The sequence below is a fragment of the Pleurodeles waltl genome, chromosome 8 (assembly GCF_031143425.1).
Source record: "Pleurodeles waltl isolate 20211129_DDA chromosome 8, aPleWal1.hap1.20221129, whole genome shotgun sequence".
Taxonomy (NCBI): Eukaryota; Metazoa; Chordata; class Amphibia; order Caudata; family Salamandridae; genus Pleurodeles; species Pleurodeles waltl.
Window position 1 is genome coordinate 602,945,655 of NC_090447.1, and position 25,861 is coordinate 602,971,515.

General features: G+C 44.6%; 1 protein-coding gene across 1 annotated transcript in view; it reads right to left on the reverse strand.

Annotated features, from left to right (window-relative positions):
- LAMP1 (lysosomal associated membrane protein 1) overlaps window positions 1-25,861 on the reverse strand; it is a 234,159-nt gene that overhangs the window by 97,052 nt on the left and 111,246 nt on the right. The window contains exon 5 of the mRNA XM_069204673.1: window positions 13,804-14,000. Coding sequence (XP_069060774.1) covers window positions 13,804-14,000 — 197 coding nt within the window. The remainder of the gene's footprint in view (window positions 1-13,803; window positions 14,001-25,861) is intronic.

Genomic DNA, 25,861 nt, shown 5'->3' on the forward strand with positions numbered 1-25,861 from the left:
GAGGAACTCTTCAACCAATGCTGGCATAGTTTACCTATACTGTATGTCGTTACTATACCTGCATGTTCAGATGACACATAGTGAGGGTCTGGCCTACTTGTTCTAAAACCCCTGTGGAGTTAATAAAACGTTTATGACACCTGTTGCCATCTATTGGCCACAAAAACCATCCACCAGGACGTGTAAGTGAAGCATTAAATGTACCTTTCTGGACCCATTCATCGAGCTCATCTTTAGTTGTATTTATATATTTTTACCATTTCAAAAATTTTGCAGGGGCAGGAATACTGGGCGCATTCAATTCCTTACTCTTTGCTAAGCCTAAACAGCTTGTCTGTTGTATAGTTTCATTTAAAAATATAATTTGAGCAGGTACCAGACATGCTCTGAATAAAGCTTCCTTTCCCCTTATTTGCCAATACTTTGTTCCCCTCACACTTTTCAAGTCAATCGACGTCAACCAATATTCACAGCCTTCTATAGCCAACCCGGAAACAAAGGAATCCGAAAAGAGGAATTTCGTATCTGTCAATAATATATGCACATGTGCTATCAATGGCAATTTGCAATAATTTGACCCAGCATTTTTAACATTGTGCCCAGAAAAATATGCAATTTTTTCAGAATATGTTTTAGAACTCCCTTGTGGTGGAGTTGGACAATGTTACCATTGTGTGTAATTAAACAGTGTTTGGGGTACTTGCTCTGTGAATGAAATGGTGTCCATAATAATTATAGCAAAACATGTCACCATAATTCTCTTTGGATTGATAAATATCCTCACTTTCAAATACAGTAAAATACTGCAATTCAGTCATCATAGAATCAACTGTTTTCAAATCCCAGTCATCAGAAACAACTCTGGGTATTATTACATTGTTCATAAAAAGTTTAAACACATATGGTATTTGAATGACCTCCGTCGGGCCGAATACATCAAATGTGACTTTATCCTAAACAATCCCATCAGAAATTGGTATAGCGGAAATGTTCACAAAAGACAAGTCTCTGCGGACCCTGTGAGATTAAAAATTGGGTTTTAGGACCTCATCCACCAGTTCAACTGTTGATCTTTCAGGAAGGTAATGACCATGTATTAATAGAAAGAAAGTAATAAAAAGCCGATCCAAAGGAGGAAAGCTAATATAGTCAAGGAAAGCCACAGATAGTCCCATGGGAAATTAAAGTAATTTGTTTTAAGCCAATTTATCCGCTGTTTTTGGCAGTTCAGATGTAGAAGAGGCAAATAAGTCCGGCAAAGTATCCAGAAGCAGTTTGTGCAAAAACTGGAGCCATATTTGGAGGAAGAGAACTGGTAGGGGTCTCCTGCAGTTGTTCACTGTAAATGACGCCATCCGTCTGTGTAGAAGTTGAATCAAATCGATCAGCAATTTCTTTGTTGTAATAGATTTTAGTGGAACTAATGAAAGATAATTTTCCACCCTCCCCAAGCTTGTAGAGGTGTCAGCATTGCTGCTTAAGACTTGTACGGGGACATCTTGACCAGTAATGAGAGGGATTCCGGTACTACTTGTTGTTCCTCTTGGTCTGCTGTCCAGGATCGGCCACATGGTGTAACTTGACACTGTCAATGGAAACAAATCGGTTTTCTTTAGCACAGGCAACGGTGGTAGAATTACAGTTCTGGTACCACGTATTCCCAGGACTGGGACAGGTGCACAATAAGAAGGACCAAACTCCTTTTTCACAGCAACTTTTTCACGTACTAGATCCCCAACCTTTGGAATCCAGCCAGTAGATGGTGTTGGTACATTCTTAATTCCTACGGAGGCAGCACTGGCAGAAGAGTTGTCGTCACAGAACTGTTGTAATTCCGGCAAGACAGTGACACTGTCATTTATGTCAAAAGGTGTTTCTGCCACGGACCATTGAGATCTGGAACATGTATTTGAGTTCCAAACAAGCACTCAAATGATGTACGACACAAAGGGACCTTCTAGGCAGATTAAGTGCCCTCTAGACTCCATACAGGTGATTAAGCCAACTATGACCGGTACCTAATACTCTGGCTGTTAAGGATTACTTTCAATCTCAGTTTCGTTGCTCCATGACACTATTCCCCTCGGGATGAAATGGAGACGAGTAATGGAGTTTGATACCTAACTAAGCCATGTCGTCCCTGAATGCCCTTGAAGCGAAAGCAGGGCCCTGGTCCGAGTGGAAAGCCGCAACTGCATATGTGCTGATAAAGACTTGCAAATCTTTCATAACAGTCCAAGCGTCAGCCAAGCATTGTGGCCACACCCATAGAAATCTGGAGCAGGAGCCAACAGCAACTAGGATGTATTTGTATGCACTGTCCGGTGTTAGGGGACCACAATGGTCCAAGTAGACACATTGTAAAGGTCTGTTGGAAATTAGGAGGGGAGTCTGCGGTGGGTGTTTGATGGTGGACCCCTTTATTTGTTGGCAGATGTCACAACAAAGGACATACTGCTTTGTCTGTTTGTATAGACCTGGCCACTAATAACGTGCCTGCAATAATGATATTGTGGCCCCCACACCAGCATTGGCAGAAGCAACTCCCTCATGCACAGCTTTAATCAATTCTGGTCTTAGGTCTTTATTGGTAATTATTCTAACCCCCACACCTGGTATCTTTACTTCTGCATCTAGAAAGCCTCCCATGCGGCAGGAATATTTAGCAGGAAATGCTTTTGGCAGGGGCGTGCCTTAAGCCGTGGCTTTCACGGCAGCCCATATGTCATCGTCTTGTTTCATTCTAGAATGAGTTACTGCAGCAACAGAAGCAATAGCTACTGCTGATTTGGCAGCTTCATCAGCCACCGTATTTCAAGCAAAGTGTATTCCAACGCGCTGGTGTCCAAGTGTATGTACAACATGGATATGTGGTAGAGTTTCCTTCAGATCCGCTACTTTCCCCCACAGAACCCTGTGTTTGATGGTGTTACCTTTGGAATCTCTGAACCCATCCTGGTGCCAGTAATATGGATATTCATTGAAGGACTGGACACAATAGTACGAATCACAGACAATTAATGTTAGCTGTGCAGGATCCGTATGTTCCAGTGCCATCACCAGAGCCTTTAGCTCTACTAGTTGTGAAGTGCAATCCCCTAGGGTTTACATGAAAGTATGTTGCGGATAGAATTTATCACCCTCTATATAGCCGCTTACGACTGCACAAGCAGCGGAGTATTGATGATTTGTGCCTATTGCAGGTTGCGCTGAGCCATCAGTGTACATGACTCTTTGATACTGATATATAGGCAATATATTTGCCAGAACTGGGTATTCTAGTTCATATTGCAAAAATTCTTGAGTTTGTAACTTTGGGTCAAAAATGTAGTCGACATCAGTGGCTGTCAAAGACGTTGCCCATCGAATCCAACGTGGATGTAATGCTTTAGCATTTGGAACACTGGCTTTAGTAACAGCCTCAAGGGCTGGAATTGGAGATACAACAAGAAGGTGTTTCCCCTAGGCCAGTGGCCTTTCTTTGATGAGCCATCTGAACAGCACTGAGAATGTTCTCAGTGGGAGCAAAGCGTTGTTCTGCTGCTGAATACAAATGTGATTTGTATGCAATCGGGATCGTCTCACCCTCATTGAAAAGTTACATAGGTGAAACCAATGGCACCAGCAATTACTCTGATGATCAGGTGTTTTTTATTGTCCTTTGTGTGTAGGTGTTGCGCTGCAAGCATGTCTGTTTGCAAAGCTCTAAGAATGCATGTGTGTTCGACTGTCCAAAATTTACTGGAAAAGTCAGGACGTATTAAGTCCTATACGGGTTTTATGCATGATGCGTAATCAGGAATGTAAGTTCTGACAAAATTTAGGAAACCCAATAGGGATTGGATTTTAATTTTTTATTTTGATTTTTAAATGGTGTTTGGAGGTTGTAACTGTGCACATTTTTCCAAGAATTGTGGCGCTAGGCTCTTTCCTTCACTTGATAGCTCATATCCCAAAAACAGGACGCTAAGGAAGGCTATTTTTTTTTTTAAGTTGAATTTATAGCCGTATTCGGCAAATCCTACAACAATTTGGGCTACCCATCTTTGATGTTGCAGTAATTCATCATCCATGAAATAAATATCATCTACATAGGATAATGCTTCAGGGTCAATGTCTTGCAATATTGACATCGATGAGCCGCAAACAGTCCTGGACTGTTCTTGTACCCATGTGGTAAACAACAGAATTTTTTCTGGGAGCCTAATGCGCTGAAACTTGTTAGGTCTCTACTCTCCGGCGCTACATTTTGGCAGAAGAAACCATTGGATGTATCCACAGTTTTATATTTTTTGCACACTATGCTGTTTGTAAGTGCTGTGCGGTGAGAGTTTTGTATAGCATATGTGCGTGTATGATTGTTTAGTCGAGTCGGCAAGTAGACGAGTTGGCATTAGTCCTGCCCTCTAGCTTGACAAATGATTTCTAACTAAGTGCCACTATGAGTTTCAGCACTACTTAGACATAATAACTTCACCTTTAGCATGTGGAATTTATATGCGATTCAGAGTTGGATCATTACCATTGCGGGCTTTTATTTCCAGATGTGAACAAACAGAAAACCCAACCAATCTCTGTCCAATGGGATGCATGACCCAAGAGTACTGCACATGTTTTATTTTTTTGCTGGGCGTACAAGAAAGAGAGGGCTTACTGGATTAGACCATTATGCAAATCTTTGGGTATCAGGGATCGCCATTCAGCCCTTAGAATCTGTAAAATAAGCCTGTGTGTGATTGTGGTATGCACACTGCCACAGTTTTTAGAGGCAATTTGGGATATTAGAGTCATATTCTTAACTACTAAAGTATAAACCTTTTTTTTTTTTTTTTTTTTTTTATCATAGCTATTATTTTTGTACACACAGTTCCAGTGGATAAGAGAACACATTAGCTATATGCAAATACTTGCCATTAACAGTGAGACAATAGAGCAGGAATCTTATTCTTGCTATTGTGTGATGGATATAATGCACTCCATATGTCGCGTGAATTGATAGGGCTTTTTTGCACAAAGATTTGTATTTACAGCGGTGTATTCATATTTTTATGGTGATGTGTATTTGTGTACTTTTTACACTATCAATATTTTATATATTTGTATCACATGGCTTTGGGTGAGTTTGGATCTGAGATTTATCATGATCTATGTGAATGTTAATGATTTCTTTTAAGTGGTTTTATATGTAAGAAGTTTTGTAATATGCTTTTAGGGTATTCTTGCCAAAATAAAGCTGAAATTGAAATGGACTGTTTAAGTGTCTGTAATCTGAGACTATTCTGTACGAATGGTCTGGTTTAGCTACAGGGAATAAAGGATTATTCATTGGTGAGACACAGAGTTCAATTACGTCCTGGTACTCTAGTTGTGTGAGGATTTCCCTCACAGGTGCTTTAGCATCATGTTTTATTGGATACTGTGGGTGAGGTTGGGGTTAATTTTTTAATAGGAATTACATGACAGGGTGGGATAGAGATTGCCCCTATGTGGTTGCGATATAACGCTGGTGCCTGCACCAATGCTCAATCGATGGCGTAGGATTCTGCGAGCTCATCGGGGACAAGGGGCGAGAAAGAAGGTTTGATAACCCTAAGCGCCTTGAGACCCTCGCGGGTATGTAGCGCGCTTTACAAATGCAGTGATTGATTGATAACATCTTCCCCATATGGGCAAGTAGAGACAAATTCAGGTGACCTATAAGTTGCATCCCCAAGTCCAGGGCAGGGGCAGCCCCATATTCATCTTGAGTTAGTTTTAACACTTCCAGTAAATTGGCAACTGTTGGTGTACCGTGTGCGGTAGTATAGAGCGTGGCAAATAACGTGCCCCAAGTATTGCAGTAATCTACTGTGGGAACCATCCCAAATGGCAAGCACATAGTTACTATTCTATGCTTATCCTGCGGTCCTGTATGGGGAAATACTGTTTCCAGTGCATTTATTTTTTGAGCTAACCAAAATGGAATCTCTTCTCCTTTGGCGGGTACTTTACCCATGATTGAATGTACAGTCGTAGGATTAATGCCAGCCGTTACTGCATGTGGGTGCACCTAGGCAGCAAGTACTGGGTTTGTATTTAATGTTTGCATTACAAACTGTAATGATCGTCTGTATATTGCTGTAAGCTCAGCATATAAGCAACGGACTTCAGCTAACGTCAAGGATGCTGCAGCAGGGCGAGGTGTATATGTGGCCAATAAAGGCCAAGTAGGACCACCATTACTTAGAGGACCTAACCTAACATGTAGAATTGTATGTGGTAGGGCACCATCAAGCCAATTATTATGTTCTTGGTAAGACCGAGGTATTTCTAGATATGCATATGCTCTATAATGTGCAGGTATGTTTGTATGTTTATAGTGATGAAATGTATTTGTGTTCCCATCAGCTGCTGGAAATGTGACCCAAGAATAGAAAATTTCTGTTCTATAGGCTGGATGAGCCTCAACAACGAATGTAACAGGACCCCTCTGGGACGTTAGGTCATCTGTCAATAAATGTGCAATAAGGGGTGGTCGCATATTGACTGCAATTGCTACCTGCTGCGGGTTTGCCATGGTGAATGGTTAATTTTGTTCAGAGATAAGCACACCAAATGGGGATAATCCTTTTATGGATCAACAACCTACAGCATTAGTTAGGTACTCCCTACTTAGCTGACGAGGAGAATCCTCAATACCACGGACGTCTACATAATAAGAACGGAGGTGGCTTTGCAGAGGTACTCAGGAGTGCCTGACCAAACGTTGGCGGTGCCATGTTGCGCAGGCTCTCAATATCTTAATGAGACTACTGGATTCGGGCGTCAGAATCACTTGCACTGTGGGGGACCGAGTCAACCCACTACAGGTGACACCTGTCGGCCTAATCCGGGTTTTGTTCTGGCTAACTAGCAGTGCCTCATCTCCACCCAAGGGCAGGGATGACTGGGCAACCGAGTGCATGACACAAATGACTCCTCAGGGAAATCGTGGTTACTCAGATCTCATCCATTTCTCTCAGTTACATTAGTCTCACATATGTAAGGACAATCAGAGGCAGAGCACAGTTCAATAAGGTTTTATTGAAGTAACTGCACCTTAGATAATAAAGCATTAATTGCAATAAGTAGGATGATGAAGCATAACAGGATTAAAATTGTGACAAGGAAAGTGAGACATAAAAATAACGCTACCATATTGTCACTAAGATCATTAAGAATAGCTTCTACCTAGGCTATGTTAGAGCACAGCATGTTAAGCTCTAATTCTGCCCTTCAGGTTCCCCTGGGAAGACATCATCCCGCATACCTGTGCGAGAGGCCTGTAGTCTACATAAGCAGCTGCAACAAAGCACTCAGCAATCAGCATACACTCATGGTCATCTGGCTGGAATCTCCCTCTAACCTACATTGGTCAAGGAAGTGTTTTTATAATAAGACAGCTGATGTTCCAAGAAAGGATCCCCACGTAAGTGTGTATGTTTCTGACAACATTACAGACAAAGTGTACCACTTTTGCCAGCAACCTATCTTACTGCAGCCTTGAGAAATGCACACAGTGAAAGAAATGTTGTGTTTAAGAACGCAGTGCTGGCCTAGGCAAAGGACAGCTAGATAGAAAAAATAAAACAAAGCCGGAAATGTGGCTATTGTTAAAATAATAAAAACGAAGCTGAATTAAATATATTTAGGTTAAAGTGCACAGCAGCAGGCCCATAGGTGCGAATCCTGACTTTGAGCCTGGGCTCCACGTGGAAGGTTTGCGACGTTGGTATGAGAGGGGCTGTAAGAGGGTGGGGAGCCTTTTTGATGAGCAAGGAGTGATTCCCTTCGACCAGATGAGAGAGACATATTACTTGACAGAGGCGGATAGGCTGGTGTACTATCAGATCCGGTACTGGGCCCTGTTGCCGGCTAATAGAGCATTAATAGATAGGCCGCTCACGCCGTTTGAGAACTAGCTCCTGGCGAAGAAGGATGATAAACGAGTAATCTCAGAACTTTACAGGCTTTTGCAGGGGGAGGGGCGTCCGCCTAAGTCTAAGAGGCAGTTGAGATGGGAGAAGGAGCTGGAGAGGGAGCTTTCAGATGAAGAATGGGACAGTATCTTTTATAGAATACATTATACGGCCTATAAGGCGGCAGGTACGGAGGCAGCATATAAGTTGGCCTCCTACTGGTACTACACCCCAGCAAGGATACACGCATGGGACCCCCATCAAGTCTAGCCTCTGTTGGAGGGGGTGTGGTTGCATGGGTACACTTGTGCACTTACTCTGGCATTGCCCCAAGCTCCATAGATATTGGGAGAGCATTATAGATGATATTGATACAGCGTTTAATACTAAGATTCCTAGATTTCCATCGTACATCCTGCTGGGTCTGCCTAACCCACTCACCTTTCCCCTGCGATCGCTAAAGGGGTGGCAGATGGCCCTGGCCCTCAATGCGGTGCTGCAGCGGATTCTAGCTTTGTGGGGCAGAGAGGGTACCGACATAAGTGTCCTGGCTCCAGAAGCTGTGGTTTATTCTGGCAACGGAGAAGCTTACTCTGGCCTCTCAACAGCGGGTGGGTGACCTGAACACACTATGGAGACCGTTCCTTCAGATTTTATCCACAGAATTTACTGAGTTGACATGCCCGGCTTATTTGAGAGTATTGGGGCTGACTTGAACCTCTGTGAGTGTGACTGGGGCAATGCGGGGGAACGGACAGACGGGAGGAAGACGTGGCCTTTTGAGGGAAGCAATGTTGGTGTTTTATTAGTTATTTATATGTTTTGTATTACCATGTACAGAGCTCGCAGCTCACAGATTTTTGCGTGTGGCCCACCTGTTCATCGGGTCGCAAGGAGGAGACTGATTGCAGGTCCCTTTTGACATAGCTATTCAGGGGATGGACTCCTGTGGGCCGGTCCAGAGCTTTTGTGTTGTGGTGGTGCATTGTATTTGTCATGCTACGATGTGCTGTACTTTATATGTTTAAATCAATAAACAGATTTGATCCATAAACTGTGGAAGGAAAACAAGAATGTAGTTTTGCAGGTAAGTACTCTACTTACAAATCCAGTCTTCGGGGTTTCAGGTCAACACCAGGCAAGGTTCAACTCAGTACCAAGAGTGCACCCACAATGGCGGCCGGGTGCAGAGATCAAATTCCAAGTCGGTGCCCAATGTTAACCAATGGAGTCTGGAGGCGAACAAAGATGCGCTGCTCACAGGCTTGTAAAGCGGACTCAGAGGTCGGTGTCGTGGGATTTAGTTAAGTACAGGGGGGGCCACAAGGAGGCACCAAACACACATCCTTAGCAGCACAGGGGTGGTAGGGTGCAGTGCCAACACAGCGTTGGGCGTCCAGTGTTAACCAATGGAGACTGGAGATAAACGAGAATTCACTGCTTACAGGTGAATAAAGATGTTTCTAGGATCGAGGCAAGCCAGGGGATTGGGGGGGTGGGGGGAGGGGGGGGGGGAGAGAGAACATAAGGCAGCACCAAACTTACACCCACAGCAGCAAAGAGGCAGCCAGGTACAGAATGCCAACACAGCGTTGGGCATCCAATGCAAGTCAATGGGGAAGATCAGTTTTTGAAAAAGGCTGCAGGCTCGGGCCAGGAGACTGTACAAAGAAACCCCACACCTGCCCATCTAAGTTCTGATGTTGCAGGACTCGGGACACAATTGGTCCAGCTCTCCAAGGTCCACAGACTCCAGATGCAGGGGTGTCCTCTGACGTCAGAATACTGCTTACCAGGTGGTTGCTCTCAGAGGGAATCCTCAGACTAAGGCTGAGTACAGCAGGCGTCAACCCAAGGTGGATTCAGGCTCAGAATCGCTGGGGCACCTTCGCAGGATCAGTGGGCCACTTGGACTGGGGCGTCATGTGCAGAGGTGGGTCTGGATACGGTTCCTCAGGGCAGAGTTATTTGTCTTTGGAGCTGGTTTCTTTTGAACAAGTCCGCTGTCCTCAGGAGATCTCAGTCTTTATCGAAGGCAGGCAGTGCTCTCAAGGCTTTGGAGGTCACTGAGTTGCAGGACAGGTCATCTTTTGGCACAGGTTCATTGAGGGCTGCAGACAGGCCGGTAGGGCTGGGGCCAAGTCAGTTGGCGTCTTCAGTCTTCTCTGCTGGGGCGACACTGCAGTGTCCGGCTCTTCTTAGGTCATTAGGAATTTGAGCTCTAGGATTCAAGAATACCACCTAAATACTGAATTTAGGGGTGGTACAGGGAGTGCCAGGTGGTAGCCAATGGGCTGACCACCTTTAGGGTCACACCACCCTTCTTATGACCACTTATGTTGGGAAATCGGCATAACACTAACCGTAGTGGCCTAATTCCTTCCAAAAAAGATGGAGGAATTTGAAAAGAAGTGCCAATTTCAGCAAATCCACCTTAGTGGTGGGACTGGCATGAAGTGGGCACTCCTAATTTAACTAATTTACTGTAGATCCTGCCACCAACAGTGGGGCCAGGAACTGGGAGTCTGCCATCCTCACCAACTGGAGAGGCCTGGGTCACACTACAAAGACAGCAAGGTCTTTGAAGCTCCCCGCCCTGGAATGGCTACCCTGCTCTGGTCGAGACCTTTGCTCTGGGCCTTCATGAGCATTGCTCTCCCCTTAGGGTGACAGAACTTTGTCTAGGGTGGCTACACTGGTTTGGACCAGTCAGTGAACACTCCAAGAGCTAGGTAGGTTTTCAGGAGGCATTTCCAAGGTACCCTCTGAGTGCATGTAGTAATAAATCCATCACTGGATTCAGTGAGGGTTTACTAATACAAGAAGTTTGATACCAAACATCCCTATCTACATTGAAACCATCATGCAGCTGAGGAACTCGTTATGACCAATGTCCAGCATTTGTATTTAAAATGGGGTCCCTAGTCACTTGCTATGTCTGAGAATCGACAAAGGCATAAGAGGGGCATATATGTTCATGCAGTTATGCCCTCACTTGTAATATTATGCACCCGGCGTTAGGGTTGGGAGGCCTGCCAGAGGGGTGACCTACATATATTATATGCAGTGTTAGAGGGAATGGCACACAAGCTGTGTGCAATGTCGTAGTTTCATTTTAGTTCTCCACCAAGACTCGCAGCCTGCAAAAGCAGCACTGTGTGCACTTTGTGAAAGGGTCCCTGAGGGTTGCACAATTTTTGCTGCAGCCCCCAGGGGCCTTCCTTTAGTACCCCCTGTCTGTGATGCGTCTGTTGACTATATGGTCTGAGGAACAGGGTTGAGGAAAGGCCATCCATTTAACAGCTTGCCTTTGTTCCACCACTGCAGAGAGATAGGTGCGACTGTCTAGATCCTTCAGGTGACCCCGTGACTGAGATCACCGACATGCTAGACATTCCTGCAATGGACACATGTGTAGAAAGGCATTTAGCACTATGACAATGCATGAGGCCATCATGCCTAGTAGTCTCATGACACACCTGACTAACTTGGTGGTTAAGGTAACAACATATTTGCGGTGAAAGCTCTGTATTTGTGCTGTATTGGGATACCCTAATCCCAGCTGCATGTTTAGAACAGCTCTGGGGTAGGGCTGGATTTGAAGAGGCTGAAGTTGAGATTTTTGGAAATTAATGGTGAAGCCTAGTTGATGAAGCAAATCTATTGTAGTCTGTATGTGCTGCAGACAAAATAGGAGAGTGCTGGCTTGGATGAGCCAGTCGTCTAGATCTAGTGAAGATGAATGTTTTGTCTGCGTAAGTGTGCTGCTACTACCGCTAGACATTTTAAAAATACCAATGGTGCAGTTGTTACTCCGAATTGGAGGACTTAGAAATGGCAGTGGTTGCTTGCTATCACAAATCTGAAATACCTACAATGTGCTGGGTGTACGGGGATGTGAAAATCGGTGCCCTTTAAGTCTAATGTGGAAAGGAAATCGCACTGTTGAAGTTGGATCGCACCATGGAAGGTAACCATGAGTGTTCTGACATGATGTAATGATTTAACAGATGCAGATCTAGAATTGGTCTCAATGATCTCTCCTTCTTGGGGATTAGAAAGTAAAGGGAGTATACTCCTGTCCCTTGATGTGTGGGGACGGGTTCTTTGGCTCCCCTGAGAAGTAGAGCCTGAAGTTCCAGCTTGAGCAGACAGATGTTATATGGAGAGTTTGTGAGAATGAGGGGGAATGTTTGGAGGTGTGGAAATGAGCTCCAGACTGTAATCATGTTGGATGATATCCATCACCCATTGATCTGATGCCATATTTTGCCAGGTGGGGAGGAACTGTTGTAAACGTACCCCGACAGGTGCTGAGTAATCATGGGAAGGAGAAGGGAGTCACTGTTTTGTGACAGAGAAGGTCCACATGGTGAAGTTTTTTTTTTTACCCTTCCTTTTGTGTTATTTTCCCTATGTGTGCTTCTGTATAAACCTCTAGGGTTGGACTGATGGCCTCAGTCTATGATAAGACAAGGAGTCATCTGTGGCTGACATCTTAGAGCCCAGTTTGAATGAAGGACAGAGAAAGGACCCCGCGTATAGTAGGGGTTTGCAATGCACCTATGGACTTAACCCCATTGGTATTTTTCTACAGACTGATCGACTTGCAAACCAAAGAGGTGCTCTTTGTCAAAGGGATCTTGCACCTCAGTGTCTACCTCTACCTCAGACCGCGGAGGCCTCTTGTAGTTCTTCCACATCTTCCGGCTCGACATCTTGGTGTTGGAAGATGTCCAGAGTATCCTCAACTTCCTGTCCCTGCATTTCACTACGGTGTGCTAGTCGGTCCCGTAGAGTCGGCTTTGATCTAAATGACTGGCACGCTTCTCAGTCCTCCTCACTGTGGCCAGCAACAGGCAGAGATTGCAAAACTGGTGTTGGTCAGTCCGCTGGAACTTCACGTGGCACGTTGGAAAAAAAAAAAAAAAAGCAGGAAGTCCATTCCATTAGAAGCTCATTCTTGAAATCGATGAAGTTGAGAAAATGGCAGCCTGAAGAGCGCAGCCCGAGGACCTCTGACTGAGCTAGTCGATCCAACGGCCGAGGTTTTCTTGGTTTTGAAATGTAAGGGATGGAAGTTAACGTGTTTGATAACAATATCAAAGATAAGGGGTAGATCCTGAACTGAAAGAAACGCCGTATTTACTCTTGCTTGCCAGAAACATTTTTAAATCTCATGCATGCAGGAGAAAACACCAAGTCCGCTCCCATGGGGGAGCTTCAAAAATGTCTCGCCTGCTGGGAGGGGACTTTCCATCAGTTTCCTTGCCCGCAGTGATGCAGGCAGGGAAACCGATTTAAATACTGCTCCTGCCTGCAGGGAGCAGCATCAGAAGCCGTTCTGTGCGGCTAAGAGAGATGTGTGGAGCTGGCTGGAGCGGGGGGGGGGGGGTCACACAGCCCACCTCCCCTTTAAGTGGCCCCAGGGAATGGGGGTTCCCAAGGCTGATAACTGCCATCTCCCATTTAATAAACACGGCCTTGGAGTCCCAAGGGATTGGTCCTATGGCCTATGGGCCACCTCTGTGTCAGGGCTGTACACAAAACAACATTGTGGCCAACAAACCCCTCACCCCCACCCCCTCCCACAACAAAAGACACACACTGCAGGGATGGCTTTGCACGGCAGGGGGAGGGTTATGTGATTATGTATAGTAAAAAGGTTAAAGTAACGTTATAGTTATTATAGTTGGGTGAATACATATAACCTGTTCCCCTGCCATGCACTGCTTACGACATCTCATGGCACGTTCTATGACATCATTTATATCACTGATGACATGTCAAATGACAACTCTCCCTCCTATCAGAGACATGTCACAAACATATAATAATACTCAAGTGTGTGTTTTTTAATACATACCTTATTGTTTTTGGTTTGATAGGTGATGTTGAGCTGCAAGCCTGAAGAAATCAGTAAGCAAGTTCCATTCCCATCAGAGACATTATATGTGCCAACTACTGGTGCAGGCGGCGGTGTTGGTACTGTGGGCTTGGCTGTTGAATTTGTAATTGGCACCTGGGTGGTACTTGGAGTTTTATCTTTACTACATACAGTTTCTAGAAATATTAAGTATGGGTTGAGACATTGTATGAGACATTGTATGATAAAAGTATTCTGTAACAACTAAATTGCTGATGGTGTTACTATTCAAACAACAAACATTATTTTGGTAGATCTACTATATTTTATCCAGCACCTCGATCAAAAGGCAATACATTTCATACCACAACAGTATATAATAAGCAACATATAGCTGCTAGAAAGTAACCCAACAACAAACCTTATAAATTATGCCTCCAAAAGACAGAGACTGATGAACCACTCCTTTTTATAGGCCCAAAACTTAAAGATTCCAGCATAGAGATTACTAACCTGTTACCATAGGTCTACGTTATGGATACATTTATCATCATCATAAAATACAAAATATATGTCTGCCTACAAAGAGCCCAACAAAAAGGAGTATGCATGCCCTTTTAACACCTGTATTTTATGTTTCATTAGATCTATATAAATAAAAGTTCAATAAGCTATTGACAGAGTTAATACAGCCCCTGAAAGAATATAAATACAAAAGCTGGGTTGGAAAGGCAGCAGCTTCATTAAGGATGAATTTCACACCCACCACAGCACTATTTGACAAAGCAATATAGCAACTATCTATTCCTTTTAACCGGTTCTGTGCCGCAGACGTAATGGTTACGTCTTGCGGCACAGTGCTCCTGTGCCGAGGACGTAACCATTACGTCCTCGGCCCGGAGGGAGCGCTAGCGCTTCCTCCGTGGGGTTCCCCCCCCCACCCAAGGCAGGGATGGAAGGGGAAGCCCTTCCCCTTCCACCCCCGCCCCCTCAAAGACGTCAGCGCGCAATTGCACGCTGACATCATTACACAGTGCCAGTCGTACTGGAAGCCATTTGCTTCCAGATTGCGAACAGAGAAACAGGTGAGTTTCTCCTCCGGCGGGTGGGGGGTTTTAAATAAAGAGGCACCGGGGGAAAGAAAGGGTTTTCCTTTCCCCCAGTGTCTCTTTGAGAATGTGATCGGAGAGCAGGAATGCCCACTAGACGCCAGTGATTTTTTTATTTAGGTTTGTAATGTGTTGTGTTTGGGAGCAGCCCCTTGGGCAAGGGTCGCTCCCATGTGGGGGGCATGTTTGTTGTGGCCATTTCTGCCCCCCTTGGGGGCAGATCAGCCTATTATTTTTAGGCTGATCTGACCCCAAGGGGGACAGAAACCACTAGAACGCCAGGGATTTTTTTTAGGGGGGGCATTTAACTATTGCCCGTTTCTGCCCCCCTTTGGGGGAGGGAAAGAAAGAAAAGATTTTTTTGTGGAAGGGAGCGGCCCCTTGGGCAGAGGTCGCTCCCCCCCCCCCCTTGGGGGCACTCGTACCAAGGCCATTTCTGCCCCCCTTGAGGACAGATCAGCCTAATATTTTTAGGGGGGGGGGGACAGAAACCACTAGAACGCCAGGGATTTTTTTTATAGGTTTACTGTGGGCGCCCCCTTGGGCATTGAACTATTGGCCATTTCTGCCCCCCTTTTGGGGGGGGGGGGGGGGGGAGAAAAGAGAGAGAGAGAGAGAGAGAGAGAGAGAGAGAGAGATTTTTTGTGGAAGGGGGCAGCCCCTTGGGGGCACGTGTACCAAGGCCATTTCTGCCCCCCTTGGGGACAGATCAGCCTATTTTTAGGCTGATCTGCCCCCAAGGGGGGGGGGGGAGGGCAGAAACCACTAGAACGCCAGGGATTTTTTTATAGGTTTATTTTTTTGGGGGGGGGAAGGAGAGGGAGGGGGGGAGAGATATATATATATATATATATATATATATATATATATATATATATACACACACACACACACACACACACACACACCATTTCTGCCCCCTTGGGGACAGATCAGCCTATTATTTTTAGGCTGATCTGCCCCCGGGGGGGCAGAAACCACTAGAAAATATATTTTAATATGTTTATTTATGTGGGGGGGGGGCATTGAACTGTTGGCCATTTCTGGGCCTATTTTTTTAGGCCCATCTGCCCCCAAGGGGGCAGAAGCCACTTAGACACCAGAGATAGTGTGTGTTAGTGTATGGGGGGGTTGTACCCTTTTGGGGGCACATGTACCAAGGGGATGGGCCTATTTTTTTTTTTTTAGGCCCATTGTCCCCAAGGGGGGCAGAAGCCACTTAGGCACCAGAGATAGTGTGTGTGTGTTTTTTTTTTTTGGGGGGGGGGGGGTGTGGCCCCTTGGGCAAGGGTCGCTCCCCGTGGGGACACACTACTAAAGGTATTTTCTGCCCTCCTTGGGGCAGATGGGCCTATTTTTTTAGTAGGCCCATCTGCTCCTATGGCAGAATCCACTTAGGCACCAATTTCTAAATGCTTGATGGTGGGGTGTTTGTCAACTGACGAAGTATTTGCATTTGTGACCATTTGTTTCCCTCCTTTTTGTTCTAGTTCAAAGCTTTTGCTTTCTTTGCTGTGGCTCCTTTCGGTTTTGGCGGTGGTTGACCTGCGGTTTGCATAGTTGCATGTTTTAGGTAAGTAAAAACAATTTACTCCAAAGGAGTATTGTTGCCATGCATGAATGACATGTTTGTAGATGGTGTACTAAATGCAGGTTTGTGTGACATTGTCCTTAGATTAGTGCACACTTATATTTGTGTTGTCTTATTTCTAATTTGCTTATCTTTCTTTCTTTTTAGTGGGATATCATTGCTGATTGCTGTGTCTGTGCAGAGTAGTTGCTGGTGATTCAAGCTTTTTCAGGCAAGTGAGCGGTATAGTTTTTGAGTTTATAACTCTTACTAATAAAGCTTCACTTTATTACTTATCTTACACAGTGCTGGCTGTTGGTGGTGCATTTGTCCAGTTAATTTTTGTAGGAAAGATCATGGCTAGCCGCAGGATGACTGCTCAGAAGGTGGTTGGTATGCTTTTTGAGTCATTGTCGGATCATGATTATGAGACGGACTCTGCATCTGAGGCAGAGGAGGAAGTGAGGGATTCTGGCAGTGAAGTTTCTGTCGGAGAGGAATCTTCTGATGAGGAAGCCACTCTCAGTGCAGATGAAGGGCCTGTTTTAGAGAAGGACACTGATGTGTCATTAGAGCAGCAACCTGGGGCTGAAAGGTTTCCCCATTAGAAGACCTGAACTATGGGCTGCCCCAAACATGGAGCAGCCAGAGTTGCCTGCCTTTTCTGGTCTCCCGGGGTGTAGAGTCAATACAGAGAAGTTTTTGCCTGTCAATTTCTTTGAGTTATTTGTGGATGATGTGTTTTGGAAGAGATTGTTGAGCAGACTAATTTGGATGCGGAGCAGTATTTGAGGGACAACGCTGCTAGACTTGGGCCACACTCTAGAGCTACCCAGTGGATTCCCACAAATTTGGAGGCGATGAAAAGGTTTTTGGGTTTGACTCTTGATGGGGTTGATAAGGAAGCAGTCACTGGCTTCTTATTGGTCTACTAGTCCCTTGATGGCAACTGCTATATTTCCTGCATCCATGAGTTGTAATCGGTATTTGCTTCTTAGGCTGCTGCATTTTATTGACAATGCAATCGCCTTGCCACGAGATCACCCTGATTTCGACCGTCTTTTTAAGATTAGGCCTGTCCTTGATCATTTTGTAGATCGTTTTTCAGAGGTCTATGTTCCAGGGAAAGAAATAGCTGTGGACGAGTCTTTGGTCCTCTTCAAGGGTCGGTTGGTTTTTAGGAAGGATATTCCTAACAAGAGGGCACGATATGGAATTAAATTGTATATGCTGTCTGAAAGTAGTACAGGATATGTGTATAATTTCCGTGTCTACACTGGTAGGGATTCCAGTATTGACCCCCTTGTTGTCCTCCCACTTTTGGAGTTGCTGAGAAAATTGTGTGGGAACTTGGTAGACGACTGTTCAACAGAGGTCACCATTTGTATGTAGATAACTTCTACACTGGAGTGCAGTTGTTCAAGGAATTGCTTAGAGTGGACACTGTTGCTTGTGGCATAATTCGTTGTAACCGGAAAGCTATCCAAGGGAGCTTGTCTGTAAAAAAACAAAACCAAAAAAAAAAAAAAAAAAAAGCTTGAGAGGGGACAGTGCAGTGCCTTGCGCTATGATGAGCTGCTAGCTTTGAAATTTTCAGACAGGAGGGATGTCTACATGCTAAGTACCATCCAGGATGAGTACTTCCCCTGTGACTGTTTGGGGCCAGGTTGCTTAAGTGCGCAAACCTGTGTGCATTTTAGATTATAATAAGCACATGGGAGGCGTAGATAGAGTTGATCAAGGTTGGAACCTTATACTGCTATTCAAAAGTCTTACGTTTGGTGAAGAAGTTAGCTATTCACCTCTTCCACTTAGCAACTTATAATGCTTTTATTGTGTTTAAGGATAGGTCTCCAGAGTCAAATATGAAATTTGTGAAATTTCAGGAGTCAGTGATAGAGAGCCTTATTGTGGTGGAACAGGCCAGAGTTCCTAGAGAAGCAGTGGTGGAGGACGTGGCTAGATTGAAAGATCACCACTTTGCTGAGCACATTCCTCCCACACCCAAAAAAGTCTTTCCAGCTAAGAAATGTAGAGTGGGTTTTCGAAGAGGTATCCGGAGGGAGACTCGAATGTACTGCCCAGATTGTCCTTCAAAGCCTGGGCTGTGTGTGGGTGGTTGTTTTAAGAACTACCACACCCAGAAGAATTACTGGGAACAACCATGAGTGTAAACTGCCTGTTTTGTATTTTCATGTATTCAGTTTCATGGTTGGCATTTCTGTCATGTACTTAGTTAGAGCTTTAGTGTTTGTAGTTTTGTAATTATTTCTAATTAGTTAGTGATTTCTTTGTTAAAAAAAAAAAAAAAAAAAAAAAAGTAATGCCATTGTGTGTGACGACTTAAAGAATGGTGGCCAAGGCCCTAGTGGGTTGAGATGAAAATTTAAGAAATCCATTAGCATGAAGTTTGGGTATTATTTGCATTTGGAACTCATCTGGGGAAAAACAGTGTAGTGATCTACCAAAAACGCCTGAATCCCCACAATTCTGGAAAGCCATTTTGCATCACAGAAACAAGAGATACACCTTATGTGTTAGCTTAAAAAACGGACATAAGGCCCACCATGATTTTCACACCTTATCAGTATTCAGAGGTAAAACCTGCAGCAGACCTTTCAAGAAGCTGAAAATCATAGACTAAAAGTGTTGGTGATTGTGGCCAGGTCTACAAGTACATGACAGCCACCAGATTAGGGATAACCTCTGCCAACACAACTACCTAGATGAAGACCTTTCAGATGAACTTGCTGACAAAGCGTAAGGCTAGGATGCTGCAGTAACCCTTGTGCTTCAATAATTAAGTATCTCAAGTGGTAACCAGGTCTTTCTTTGTATAACAGTGGCAGGCCTAAGAACACCTACTTAAGGAGCACCCAAATGTCTGACATCAAGGACTTATGTTAAGTGCCTCCTTCTCCCCCTCCCAAGAGGACCAACTAGTGTTCACTGGTCCCAGGAGATTTGCTTCTGGACAGACCCAGGGTTCTGGCATCTCTTTTACCAATGTCACAGATAACCTGAAAACCTGACGTACCTTCTAGAACTACTGGTGCTCATAGCTATAGGGCACAGAAGGGGCACTGGTGAAATTATGGTGGTGAAGACCTTCTTGGTTTTTATGAACCTTCACACCTCTGGTGCTCAAAAGGGAGTAGATGCCCCAATGACACCTCTCAGTACATTTAGCATTACTGGCTTTGATTTAATGAAGGGCCTCAACCACCTCATACACTAAAGCCCCACTGTCTGGGACGTGTGTGATGAAATCCATGTAACCCTAGTCCCTGGGTCCCTTCACTCGTGCCCCGCCATGCAGTTTTTTTAATCAAAATTTTTATTACATTGATATTATCAATAATGTTATCAAAGATGTCTTGAGGGCTGTAATAAATGGGGTAATTTGAGGGCCTAAGCCTAACCATCCAACCCTCAGGTCTGGCGCGGGGTTTGAAACTTAAAGAAGGCAATATATATATATATAGATAGATAGATATAGAAAATGCCACTTATCCAGTGTATATCTGTTCATGGCATGTTCCGTTGCAGATTCACATGCTATGCATAGGTCCTGCCATCTAGTGTTGGGCTCGGAGTGTTACAAGTTGTTTTTCTTCGAAGAAGTGTTTGAGCCACGGGATCGAGTGGCTCCTCCTCTTCGGCTCCATTGCGCATGGGCATCGACTCCACGTTAGACTGTTTTCCCGCAGAGGGTAAGGTAGAAGTGATAGAGTATAAGGAAAGAGATGTCCATGCAAATGGAATTGAAATATATATATATATATATATATATATATATATATATATATATATATATATACACACATACATACATACATACATATACATACACACACACACACTCACACACACACACAAATGTTTGTTGTAACTTTAACGGCTACAGGCTCCCGGGGAGGTGGGTGGGCGCATACGAATCTGCAGTGGAACATGCCACGAACAGATGTACACTGGGTGACATTTTCCGTTCGATGGCATGTGTAGCTGCAGATACACATGCTATGCATATACTACAAAGCAGTTTTCCTCCCAATAGCGGTGGTTAGCCTGTAGGACTTGAAGTTGATTGAAATAGTGTTCTTAGTACAGCCTGTCCAACTGTGGCTTGTTGTGCTGCTAACACATCTACACAGTAATGCTTGGTAAATGTATGGGGTGTTGACCGCCACCAGATCAAGAAAGCAGGAAATTCGATGCTGCTGGTAAAAAAGAGTAGCATCACAAGCGGCTAATCAATGGAGAATGGCCAACTCCCAAGCACTACTGGCTAGGTACGATAGGGCCCACTGGGATGAATATTTTGATTGCTGAGGTGTGCCCCCCATCCAATTATTGATGCGTCTGTTGTAAGTATGGTGTGAGGCCCAGTGTCTTGAAAAGGCCGCCCTTTGTTTAGATCTGTGGAATTCCACCACTTAAGTGATATGCATGTTTGGCGGTCTATCAACACTAGATCTTGGAGTTCTCCATTGCTGTGCGAGGCACTGTTGTAAAGGCCGCATGTGTAATCTTGCATTTGGGACAATGGCGATGCATGATGCCATCATACCTAACAGTTTCATTACGAATTTGACTGTGTACTGTTGGTCTGGCTGGATTTGTGCTAGTACATTGTGAAATGCTTGCAATCCTTGTGGACTTGGACTTGCAAGTGCTGTTTGTGTATTTAGCGTGGCTCCTAAATACTGTTGAATTTGCGCCGGTCGTAGGTGGGATTTTTGGTAGTTTATGGAGAACCCTAGGGTGTGTAGGGTTTGTATTACATAATGTGCATGGTTTTGACAGTGTGTTTGACTGCTGGACTTTATTAGCCAATCGTCGAGATATGGGAAGACATAAATGTGTTGTCTTCTTAGGTAGGCAGCTACCACTGCCAAGTATTTTGTAAAAACTCTGGGAGCTGTTGTTATCCCGAAGGGTAACACTTTGAACTGGTAATGTTTTCCTTGAGTTACAAACCTGAGGTATTTTCTGTGCGCTGGATGGATGGGTATGTGAAAATACGCATCCTTGAGGTCTAATGTTGCCATGAAATCTTGATGCTGTAGCAGTGGGAACACATCTTGTAGTGTTACCATGTGAAAGTGTTCTGACAGGATGTAAAGATTGAGAGTTCAGAGATCTAAAATTGGTCTTAAGGTTCCGACTTTTTTGGGGATAAGGAAGTACAGCGAGTAAATCCCTATTCCTATCTGATGTTGTGGTACAAGCTCTACGGCTTGTCTGAGTAATAGCGATTTCACTTCTTGCAACATTGAAATATGTTGGGAGGAGAGATTGTGTGGTTTTGGAGGTATATTTGGGGGAATTTGTTTAATTCTATGCAATAACCATTGCGGATAATAGATAATACCCAGTTGTCTGTTGTAATGGGTAGCCAATTGTTGTGGAACCTTTGCAGTCTTCCCCCCACAGGTGAGGTGAGAGTTGGTAAGAGATGGAGTAAGTCACTGTTTTGGCTGTGAGGCTTGTTTTGTTGGCTGATATTTTCCCCTGCCTCTGGGGAATTGGCCTCTGTAATTACCTTTAAACCCACCTCGTTGGTATTGAGGTTGGTAGGATGGCTTTGATTGGGAAGTAGATGCCTCAGATGTTTGTGCTCAAAAACCACCTCTGTATTGAGGTTTCCGAAAGGATCCCCTGTATTGTGTTGTATACAAGTCACCCATGGCTTTAGCGGTGTCTGAGTCTTTATCTCAATAGCCGTATCTACTTCAGGGCCAAAAAGCTGTTTTTGATTGAACTGCATGTTAAGGACTGCCTGTTGAATTTCAGGCTTAAACCCTGAAGACCGAAGTCATGCGTGTCTCCGTATAGTAACAGCAGTATTAATTGTTCTAGCTGCTGTGTCTGCTGAATCTAGGGTGGATCTGATTTGGTTATTAGTAATAGCCTGCCCTTCCTCGACTATTTGTTGTGCCCTTTTTTGTTGGTCTTTGGGGAGATGTTGTAGGATATCCTTCATCTCGTCCCAGAGGGCCCTATCATACCTAGCCAATAGTGTTTGGGAGTTGGCTATCCTCCATTGGTTGGCTGCCTGCAATGCTACCCTTTTGCCAGCAGCATCACATTTTCTGCTCACCTTGTCTGGTGGTGGTGCATCACCAGATGACTAGGAGTTGGCTCTCTTTCTGGCCTCGCTGACAACTACAGAATCAGGCGGCAGTTGTTGTGTAATGAAAGCCGGATTAGAGGGAGGTGGTTTATACTTTCTCCACTCTGGGAGTAAATATCCTGGCTTTGACTGGCTCTTGAAATATTCGGTGTACATGCTTTAACATGCCTGGAAGCATGGGAAGGGACTGGTAGGTAGTGTGCTTACAGGATAAAGTGTTGAAGAGAAAATCATCCTCTAAGGGCTCGGTGTGCATGGCGACACTGTGGTAAGATGCCGCCCTAGCCAGAACCTGATTATATCCAGTGCTATCTTCTAGTGGTGATGGTTTGGAAGGATAGCAGTCTGGGCTGTTATCAGGTATGGGATCTGGATCATAGAGATCCCATGGATCCACATTGTCTTGTGAATCGAAAGAATGTGCAGGAGATTTGTGCAGGTGTGGGAGTGGTAGGCGGAGAGACAAGCAGTTGAGGAGAATGAGGAGGAGACCGAGAAGGTGAAAATTGTGGAGGTTTTCGTTTCGGCCTTTGCACTTTAGCTGGTGGCTGAGCAGTGTCCAACTGTTCGTGAAAGGCCAGCTTCCTCTTAGGCTTCAGAGGAGGTGCAGTTATGATCTTGCCAGTGTCCTTGTGAATGTGAATTCTGGCCTGCCTTTCATCAATTTCCTCCATTTGTGTGTGTTCCTCCGAAAATGTATGGCTTTCTTTAAGTACTTTGGAAAGTCCATGCTCCTCCGTATAAACTGGCCTTTTCAGGATTGAAAGGCTGGGAGTGGATGTTGGCCTCAGCTCCGAAAGCGATTTTCGCGGTTTCAACGCGAGGGTTCAATGTCTGCTTGCTTCGGCTCGAGTCTGAAGGCTTCGGTGGCGTGGCCTTTTTCGGTGCCGAAGTTGTTGCTTGGTCACAGAGGGTCTTTTTGCGGGTCGAGCCATGGCCTTCTGGCAGTGGCGTTCCCAAGGGCTTATGTTTGGGCTTGGATGGGACAGGGACCGGCGTACTCACTTGCTGTCCTGGCGTGACTGGTGTGTCCTCCTCAGACTCCTGCTCGGAGTCGGACCCTCGGACGGAGACTGCGGTATGCTCGATCTCCTCTTCGACGTCGAGACTCTTTGACGCCATCTCCAGTCTTCGTGCTCTTCTGTCTCAGAGAGTTTTCTTCGAACAGAAGGATCTGCAGGCCTCACAATTTTCCACTCGATGGTCTGGGGAGAGACAGATTACAGACGAGATGTTGGTCTGTATATTGGAATTTGGCATGGCACCGAGGATAAAAGCAGAATGGGGTCCGGTCCATGAGGCTTCCACGCGGTTGGCCCGACGATGCCAGAGTTGGGTGCGAGCGCCCCGAAGGGCGAGTAAAGATGTTTGATCCGACGGTACCAAAGTGTCGACAGGAGATGTTACGCGATCAAAACAATACCGACGAGAATTAACGAGTTATAGAACTTTTCTGACTCGAACAATCGGAGCAAAAAGAAACACATCCGAACCCTATGGCAGAAAGAAAACAATCTAACATGGAGTCGATGCCCATGCACAATGGAGTCGAAGAGGAGGCGTCACTTGATCCCGTGACTCAAATACTTCTTCGAAAAAAAAAAACATGTAACACTCCGAGCCCAACACTAGATGGCAGAATATGCATAGCATGTGCATCTGTAGCTACACATGCTATCAAACATATATATAACACATGCACACACACATATATAATGTCACTTACCCACTGTACATCTGTTTGGGGCATGTACTTCTGCAGATTCACATGCTTTGCATAAGTCCGCTATCTAGTGCTGGCTCGGAGTATTACAAGTTGTTTTTCTTTGAAGAAGCTTTTTCGAGTCACGAGATCGAGTGACTCCTCCACTCCCTGATAGTGCGCATGGGCATCAAGCCCTTTGTTAGACTGTTTTTCCCCAGGAGGGTGACATAAGGAGTGAAGAAATGTATATGTACATATATACATATATACAGTAAGAAAAGGAGAGGATGTCCATGCAATGGATATACGTATTTACATGAAGAGTACTACAACGGCTACCGGGGAGGAGGGAGAGCACATGTAAACCTGCAGCACTACATGCCACGAACAGTTATACACAGGGTAAGTGACATTTTCCGCTCAAGGGCCTGTGTAGCTGCAGATACACATGATTTGCATAGACTGAAAAGCAGTTCCCTCTTAAAATAATAGGTGGCTAGTCTGTAGGAGTTGGATTAGTTTGAAATAGTGTTTTAAGCACTGTTTGACCAACATATGCTTTTAGCGAGATCGAGTGACTCCTCCACTCCGTGATAATGCGCATGAGCATCAGGCCCTTTGCTAGACTGTTTTTCCCCAGGAGGGTGAAGTAAGGAGTGAAGAAATGTATATGCACATATATGTAGTAAGAAAAGGAGATGATGTCCATGCAATGGATATACGTATTTACATGAAGAGAGTACTACAACGGCTACCGGGTTCCGGGGAGGAGGGAGAGCACATGTAAACCTGCAGCACTACATGCCACGAACAGATATACACAGGGTAAGTGACATTTTCCGTTCAAGGGCATGTGTAGCTGCAGATACACATGATTTGCATAGACTAAAAAGCAGTTCCCTCCTAAAATAATTGGTGGCTAGTCTGTAGGAGCTGGATTAGTTTGAAATAGTGTTTTAAGCACTGTTTGACCAACAAATGCTTTTAGCTTTAAGATAGCAAGTTTGAATACACTTAACTATCCATCTGGTCAATCCTTGTTTTGAAATAGGATTACCCTTAGGAGGCTGTTAAAAGCCACAAAAAGTGGTTTCGATTTTCTGAAGTCTTTTGTTCTGTCTATATAATATGAGAGCTTTTTTTAGATCAAGTGTGTGAAGAGCTCTTTAAGCAACTGATTCTGGCTGTGGAAAGAATACTTGCAATTCCAAGGACTGATTGATGTGAAATGGTGAAACCACTTTGGGTAGGAATTTTGGATTTTTCGTAAGTACCATTTTGTGTTTGTGAATTTGGAAGAAAGGTTCTTCGAAAGTGAATGCTTGAATTTCACTTACTCTCCTTAAGGAAGTAATTGCTACCAGGAAAACAACTTTCCGTGAGAGAAACTGAAGAGCACAAGAATTCATGGGTTCAAATGGTGGACCCATAAGCCTTGTGAGCACAATGTTACGATTCCAGGCAGAAGCTAATGGAGCTCTAGGTGGAATCTCTTTTTTAGGCCTTCCATAAATGCTTTTGTGACAGAAATTCTAAAC